Below are 8,876 nucleotides of genomic sequence, written 5' to 3' on the forward strand. Positions count from 1 at the left end.
TGACTCGCGACTAGTTTGATATCCATCATGACTATTTTGCCTAAATTGAGTTCTACTCCGCATCATATGTACATCACCGTTCTTCTTATCATGTTTTTCAGCCCTAATTTCCATTTCTTTACTTCTAAGGGAATCTATGACAATTTCAGGTGTTAATGTGTCTCTACCATACTTAATTGCGTTCTTAACTTCCTTATAGGAATCAGGAATTACATTGAGCAAAATTATACCCTTATAAGTTTCGGACATAGTTTCATCACAATTAACTATATCTTGCACCAATTTGTTAAGCACGTCTAAATTGTTATCAAGATCCTTTGAAGGATCCATTTTGAAACTGAAAAAAAGTTCAAGCAGGTAAAGTTTATTCGGTGTAGACTTAAACAAATACAAGTCTTCTAATTTTTTTCAAAGTTCTTTAATAATTTTCAGTTTACCCACCTTTCTTAAAATGGCGTCAGATAAATGTAAAATAATTGAGGTATAAGCAAGCTCATCGGCTTCTTTTCTTTGTTCTTGTGAAAAATCAGTTGAAAAATTGCCTTCAATGGCCTTTGAAACCTTTTGTTGGACTAAAATACCATTCATTTTTTGTTGCCAAATAGCAAAGTCACCCTTTCCATTAAAAATTCCCAAATCAAAGTTGTGAGTTGTCATCTTTACACAACAGTGAAAAAATGCACAAACCACAATCAAACCACACACAGTAGTCCTAGGGTCACAGACAGTATACACCGTTCTAGATTCTCAGGGTTTCGTAAGACTCGCGGTCTTAGATCAAGGGAATGTTCGAACGGGTAACGGAATAAGTAAGCAGCGAAAATAACAATGCAGCAAAAAATACGTCTAGTAGATAACTAGTCTCATAGTAATTAGGTCACTAAGAATTACAAAATTGATTTTAACCCAAAACAAATACTCAATCAAAAACAATCAAGAGAACGTAACCCTAATTCTAGCACAAGCAATGGTTACCAAGCAATGACAACCCCCAACCTATTGTCACCCCACACGGTGACGCGCTAATACTGAAAATTAACGGGTTAAGCCAATTTACCAGAGTGGATGTGTCTGAGTTCGTATAATCGAGAAAGATGTGAATCTACTGCTTTATGGCCGCAATCTTGGCGTAAAGTAATTTAGTAGATATATGCAGTTTCAACCGTCGATCCACTAGGGTCAAAATTGTTCAACTTTTTCTGTGTAACCTGAAACAGAAAATAAACAGTGTCAGTGCGTTCAGGGGATTGAAATGAATAAACTGCCTAAAGGAAGTTCGCCTGGAATCGTCGCCACTCGCCGCACTGGAAGAGGCGCCTCAGCCTGCTGGTTCCGGGTATGGGGTCAGTTTCTTCAGAAAGTTACTGGTTTGGCCGGAAAACATGATTGCAGGTTCGGTCCTCTATGAAAAACACGCACACCGCCGTCGTTTTTGGTTTTTTTCTGGTCGGAGAAGGTGACTCAGGCTCTGATACCAGTTGTAGGGCTAGTTTCCAGCAAACACCAAGTTCAAACGGCGCTCAGTTTCACCTATTAAGTCGGCACCACCAAGGATTGAGACAACTCAAATACCACCACCAAGGACGCCCCACTTCCGATTGCTATAGGTTGGGAAGATGAAGTACAATAATATGCCCACTAGCAATTAACCACAAAGGTCACAGAGAAGAGATGAAAATCGAGAGGTCAGTCTCACAGAGAGAGGTTAGGCATTCTGCATTGGAGGCCAAGAGAAAGACATGAATATAAGCCAAGCAAAATATCCAAACAAGGTAAGTTAGGTTAAGGTTATTTAGTGGACCAAACAAGGCTCGATTCAATATTAATGAGTTTCAAATTAATAACATAGCCCTCCAAGGAAATGGGACGAACCGTGAGCAGCACTATTAACAATAGGTTGCTTCGAACAGTCCACAAGAATGTGGATTGGGTTGTCTCGATAATTGTGTCGATATACTAATCAATCATATGGCCAAGGCCGATTGATAATAGAACCGAGGTTATATCATAGCTCGGGGGGTCGTTTGACAACAAATTGACTAACAGTGACAAAAAGAACTGGACGTCTGAGATGCAGATTTGAGAAATGTAAAAGTTTCAAAGCTCCGATAAATTTACTCTTCGGTTCTACATTATCACTCTAATTTCTTATCTTTATTAAAACATAGTGGGAGGTCAGGCTCTTCCACAGAAAAAGACAGTTTTCCTTTTTATACGTAAACACAATATTTAACGTTGTTGTCACACGTCTTCCCTTTATTTTAACATTACAAACACCATTTGGTATTCAAGTCTAACTGACAACTCTATTAGAAGGCCAAACCAGTGTAAGTATACTCGTATGCTTAATTCTTTAATAGGAGGAAAAAAGGAATGACTTTTAGTTAAACGTAAAATCTGAAAAAATATATAAAAAAAAAAACTCAAAAGCATTTAATGTGGATAAATATTAATTGATTATTTAGAGTGGTATATTTTATTTGGTTTTCATTTTTGTCTATTAATTTAAGTAAATTTAAGTTAAAACTATAATGTATTTATTTATTTATTTATTTATTTATTTATTTTTGAAAAGTGAATAGATATGTAAGAACGGTGGATGAAAATAGCGGCTCTCTAATACTTGGCTGAAAGTAGTATCCTACTAATTTAACAATTTATAATATATTAGTTAAATTTTTTATTGGATTATTTTTATTTTTATTCTTATGTGAACAATTGAAGGACTATATCAAAAATATTATCTTTGGATCTTCCGTCCCAAATCCACTTTCTGAGTAATGGAAGAAAATACAATTTTAATCGGAGAACATGCTTCTGGACATGCCATCCAAAGGATTATTGTGGAGCTCAAGCTGTAAGTTTTCTTGAATCTTTCTCATTACTATATTTCATAATTTATTATTATACTTACTCATTAGTTTTCTGATTTATGAAGGAAGACGTATAATATTTACTGAATTAAAGGAAAAGGGTTACGTAAGTTTAAATTTTTGGGATCTTTCTATGGGCTTCTAAATCTAAGGAGTTTAGTAGTATTCCTTTTTCTTTACTACTTTGGTAAGAATTATTTTCTTCTTAATATTTTATTTCTTGATAGAGAATATCCTTCTCTCTAGGTAATTGAAATTTTGTATCTGTGATTTTAAAAATTTATTGTTTCATACACCCCAAAGATTATTCCTTTAACAAAACTCAAGGTCTTTCCGTTAGTAGCTTAAATATCTTATTATAATTTATTTATTTGGTTCAAGTGGCTTTCTCGGCACGTTTGGCCCTGCTTAAAAGCAAGATTTTGTTGGCCTTTTTTTTGGCCAGTAAAGCTACACGTACAGAATGTATTTCACAAAAGCCGTACAAAAATTCAAAAAAGTGGGACTTGTCACCATGTCAGTGAAAGGAAAAGGAAATGGCCACTTGGCTTGGAGGAAAGTGTTAATAAAATTCATTAAATTATTTATATTTTTGTCTTAATTTTCAGACTCATTACGGGATATCAAACGAAGTCTAAATATTACATTATTAAATAATTTTTAAGTACTCACGGCCTAATATTTCACGTCGTTAACGTGCGCTAAATGGCCAACCGTAGCAAGTGTTACGGCCTGTCAAAATAAGCCGTTCCAAACTAATATTTTAATAATTTCGATAACAAGCTAACGATTGTACGCTAATTGAATCCATAAATCTTCTATATCCTCTCGAAACTCATTTCGAGAACTATATCATAGACACATCGAATGATCTAAATGAATATTGAAAACAGTTAAACGTACGTCAAACGTGTATGTTAAAAAGATGTGTATAACTCTTTTTTTTTAAATCAATTATTTTATTAATGTCTATTATTTTTTTGCGACAAATTTCTCAATATAATTTATATCATTTTATTAGAAAATTTTACATGCGATATGATGTCAAAAATTTTTTTTTTCATGTAAAAATTCCTAATAAAATTATTATCAGTTTATATGGGTTGTAAAGTTATTGATCATCATCAATTTATATAAGTGGTGTAACAATAATAAATAAAACATACAAATAATCATTATAAATATATTTTCAGGGAAATGATATGTTTCCGCATGTTCTCAAATTCAAAAATTTTTAATTATGTCCATTTTTTCAATTTTGCTCTTGTGTGATGTTAATATTGGAGAAGTGATTTCGTGAAAAAGTGATTTTTTTTTTTTGGGAAAATGTATTGTAAAATTGTGGGAGATTATAGATCAAGATGAAAAAGTAGTGTAACAATTTATAACCCATATAAAGTGAAAATTATTTTTATTAGGAATTTTTACATGAAAAAAAAATTGACATCATACTGCACGTAAAATGTTCTAAATAAATGATAGAAATTATATTGAGAAATTTGTTGGGAAAAAATAATAAACATTTATAAAATAATTGATATTTTTTGAAAAAAAGAGTTATACGCATCTTTTTAACATACACGTTTGACGTACGTTTAACTGTTTTCAATATTCATTTAGATCATTCGATGTGTCTATGATATAGTTCTCGAAATGTGCTTCAAGATGATATAGAAGATTTATGGATTCGATTAGCGTACAACCGTCGAAGAATTTTTAAAATTACCTTGTTATCGAAATTCTCGAAATATTAGTTTGAAACCGCTTATTTTGACATGCAGTAATATTTGCTACGATTGGCCATTTGGCTCACCATTAACGACGTGAAATACGAGGCCGTGAGTACTTCAAAATGATATTAAGTTATAATATTTCGATTTCGTTTGATATCCGTAATGAGCCCGAAAATTATGACAAAACATAAATAATTTCATGAATTTTTTCAACATTTTCCTCCAAGCCAGTAGCCATTTCCTTTTCCTTCACTAACACGGTGACACGTCCATGATTTTCCTTTTCCTGACACGGGTGACATTTTGAATTTCTGTACGGCTTCTGTGAAATACCTTTTGTATGTCTAGCTTTATTGTTTTTTGGCAACACCCATGTACTGCCCCAAAAGTCAGAAAAATCTTGCTTTAAATTAGGGCCAAACACACTAATATTGTTATAATCCCTTACAAGCTCGGTCCTGGGCCGAGGCGAATGAGGCCTGAGCCTCAGGCCCAAGATTTTAGGGGGCCTCATTTTAGCCCTTTTTTTTTTTTAGTTCAGTTGGCCCAAATGAAATGCCCAATCCAATAACTAAACCAATTCCAACCCAACAATCCATTTATCCAAATCCAAATCCAATCCATTTACCTAAATTCCAAAATCTGAAAATTCATATCAAATGCACCGAGTGTGTGTGTCGTCTCCGACTTTCACAACTAGCACTCCACCGTCAGGTCACCGTCACTCCCCTCTCCACAGTGACACAGTCCAGTGAGTCCACCAAGAATCTGCCTTGGCCCTTTTTCTAGCTTCTGCTTCTGCTGTCGGCTTCGCTGCTCGCATTAGTCACCTGCTCCGCACTGCGCAGGACCACAGGACGTAGCCTGCAAGTTCGTTGTCCGTACTCCCAGGCCCGGTCCTGGGCCGTGGCGAATGGGGCCTGCACCTCAAGCCCAAGATTTTAGGCGGCCTCATTTTGGCCCTTTTCTTTTTTTTTTTTTTTAGTTCAGCCGACCCAAATGAAATGCCCAATCCAATAACTAAACCAATCCCAACCCAACAATCCATTTACCCATAAATCCCAACCCAACAATCCATTTATCCAAATCCAAATCCAAATCCAATACATTTACCTAAATTTCCAAATCTGAAAATTCATATCAAATGCATCGAGTGTGTGTGTCGTCTCCGACTTTGACGACTGTCACTCCACCATCAGGTCACCGTCACTCCCCTCTCCATAGTGACATAGTCCGATGAGTCCACCACGAATCTGCCTTGGCCTTTCTTCTAGCTTCTGCTTCTACCGTCGGCTTCGCTAGTCGCCTCAGTCACCTGCTCCGCACTCCGCATGATCGCAGGCCGCAGCCTGCAGCCTGCAGGTCCGCCGTCCACCTGCAGGTCCGCCGTCCACACTCCACAGCCCACAGAACCACAGAAATCCCCTTCCCTTCACTACATTGGCACACGTACATGCTAACTTGCTACAAGGCTGTGAGATTTTACAATTTTTGAATTTTATTTTTGTTTTCTCATTCTATTGTGGAAAAAATTTAAGATTTACTGATTTTTTTTTACAGTATTTGAAAAAGAAGAACCAGAAGCCCCTGTACGAAGCTTTACTGAAAGTTAAAGAAGGTACTTTTCATCTTTCACTTTATCTTAAAGCGTGTGTGAACAGGTGTGAATTGGTATTTATAAAAGATAATTTGCGTTTTCTTTTTCCAATATTATGATTGATTGATTAATTGCAACTATGAACCGGTGAATGATTTTTGGGTAAATGTAGAATTGATTAATTGATTAGTTTCTTTTTCCATCTCATCTGTGAATATGTTCTTAATGGTCTCAGGCGACAGGCGTGCAATCAAATTGTGTTGAGAAATGTGGCTTTCTCATGTTGCGTTTAATTATGTGTTGATCATAGTTGATGAAGAGAAGATAAGATTTAATATAGGTTTAGTAGTGTCACTAATCGATGTAATTACTTTATCCTTTTCCATTGCTGCGTCTTAGAGTTTGAAATCAATAAATTTGAATCATATGTTTGCATCTCAAGATCCTATTAATAGCTGTGAAAGGATGTGCTCTTATTCTCTTTGGCTTCCTTGTTTAAAATGTGAGAAAGTATTCTAACCTCCGCAAGACCTCTTTCTGATTGTGAACTTTTGATCAGTTTTGAATTGATGTATTTAGTCTGTTGATTGAATCATTTAATGAATATTTTTGTTATATATTTCTGTGCTTCTTAATTATGTTTAGTCGAACATACTTTAATAAATCAATGCATTATGTGTCAAGTGCCTTTTTATAATTAAATAAAAAATTGACCTATCAAAAAGTGCCTTTTTATTTAACAATATTTAACAAGTATGTTACAAAGAAAATTATTAAGATCAATTTGGTCCACGAAGAAAAATTAAAATGAACACGAAAATTGAAGGACTTTTTTCCTTTTCTAATCTAGTTAAGCTTGTGGTTCTCTGATCTAGTAATATCCATGTTTTAACTAAATTGAAGTTTTACAATTTATCATATACTTGTTATTTCTTTCATTTTAATCCATCATATACTTGTTATTTCCTTACGTGTTTCTTTTTCCTATGCTAGAGCATCATTGACACAATCCAAAAATTGAGATCAGCTTACCACCAGTTCAGAAAACGAGATCATTCTCAAGGGTGTAATTCCACAATTTTCGTCAAAATTTCACTTATCAGGTAAGCAATGGCTTTCCCCTAAGTTGTTATTGAAGAGATTGGAAATGTTTGATACCTTGTCGGCTTATATAATTGCAGCCTAGTCGACTTATATGATTGCTTATTGTAGGATGAACAATTGCACAAGCGCACGTAGTAACTATATTGGAAAATATAATTGTGAGATGATTGAGTTATTTTGTAATTGTTTTTTAGGCTAATCATTGGACATTACTATGCCTCCTAAATACGAGTCTGGTGCTCAAAAGAGGAAAAGAAAACGAAATGAAATTGCATTAATTTAAAGTCAAGCAGGGAATATTAACAAGTACTTCAAAAGTGACAATGTGAATGTGTTGAATGAGGATGAAGTAGAGATTCAACCTACCCATGTTAATGTAGTAGATGATAAGGATGAAGAAGTGAGTCAACCTACCGATGTTAACGAAATAGATGATAAGGAAGAAGAAGTGATGAAGCCCGCCTCTAATAATGAAGAAGATGATAAGGAAGAAGAAGTGATGAAGCCCGCCTCTAATAATGAAGAAGATGATAAGGAAGAAGAGGGTTGCTTTTCTCTAAATTTGGATGATCCCAGGAGTTGAAAAATTATTGATCAAAGAACAAGGGATAACTTAGTTGAAAGGGGTCCAAAAAGAGTCGATGACATCTCGTTTCTGAAAGACTATACAAATAGACATTTCGATTCCTCACAATATAAGCGATTGCTACCAAAAGAAAAAATAGTTGATAGAAGATGGCTAGTATATTCAGTGTCTATGGACAAGATCTTCTGCTTTTGTCGTAAGTTGTTTAAAACAACAATAAATGTACAAAGATTGGCCAACTAGGTAATGATGGATTCAAAGATTGGCATAATTTGCATCATTCTATTAAAAGTCATGAAGGAAATGAGGAGCATTTACGTTGCATGACTAGTTGGATTAAATTGGAAAATAGGTTTCGATCAAAAACTACAATTGATAAAAGCGTTGAATTGTTGATTGATACTGAAAGAGAACATTGGAGACATGTATTAACAAGGATAATCGCTATTGTTAAAAGACTTGCGAAAAGCACATTGCCATTTCGAAGAGATGATGAGAGACTACACGTTGAGAACAATGACTTATTTTTACTAATGATCGAAATGGTTAGTGAATTTGATCCAGTAATGCAAGAGCACCTTCGGCGGGCTAAAGCAAGAGAGATTCAATATACGTATCTTGGCAAAAAAATTCAAAATCAGTTGATACAGTTGTTGGCTAATCAGGTGAGAAGTTCAATTGTCAAGAAAGTTAAAGATGCAAAATATTTCACAGTTATACTTGATTGTATTCCATATGCAATTCAGGAGGAGCAAATGTCTTTAATTGTACGATTTGTAGATAATTCGACAAACTTACCTACAGTTCAAGAACATCTGCTAGAATTTTTGAAGGTAGATGACACAACAGGACTTGGACTTGCAATCGAGCTTCAAAAGGCTTTGATAAAAATTGATCTCGATATTGATGACATTAGAGAGCAAGAGTATGACAACGGATCTAACATGAGCGGGAAGCATAGGTGTGCAAAGAAGAGTCCATGA

The 8,876-nt window shown here is 34.8% G+C and overlaps 1 protein-coding gene across 1 annotated transcript; it reads left to right on the forward strand.

Moving 5' to 3' along the window:
• The first annotated feature begins 1,252 nt into the window (after positions 1-1,252).
• On the forward strand, positions 1,253-8,876 carry LOC111370069. The gene is made up of 2 exons (XM_022991779.1): positions 1,253-1,392; positions 8,246-8,876. The coding sequence occupies exons 1-2, from the start codon at positions 1,253-1,255 to the stop codon at positions 8,874-8,876; spliced, it is 771 nt and encodes a 256-aa protein (XP_022847547.1).

The sequence above is a fragment of the Olea europaea genome, chromosome 21, assembly GCF_002742605.1.
Source record: "Olea europaea var. sylvestris chromosome 21, O_europaea_v1, whole genome shotgun sequence".
Taxonomy (NCBI): Eukaryota; Viridiplantae; Streptophyta; class Magnoliopsida; order Lamiales; family Oleaceae; genus Olea; species Olea europaea.

What these genes read in the sequence shown, in the direction of transcription:
- LOC111370069 (XM_022991779.1), top strand. Translation starts at nt 1,253, where the DNA reads ATGAATAAACTGCCTAAAGGAAGTTCGCCTGGAATCGTCGCCACTCGC. An exon ending in GCCGGAAAACATGATTGCAG is followed by an intron (nt 1,393 to 8,245) that starts GTTCGGTCCTCT and finishes ATTGGAAAATAG; the next exon opens with GTTTCGATCAAAAACTACAA.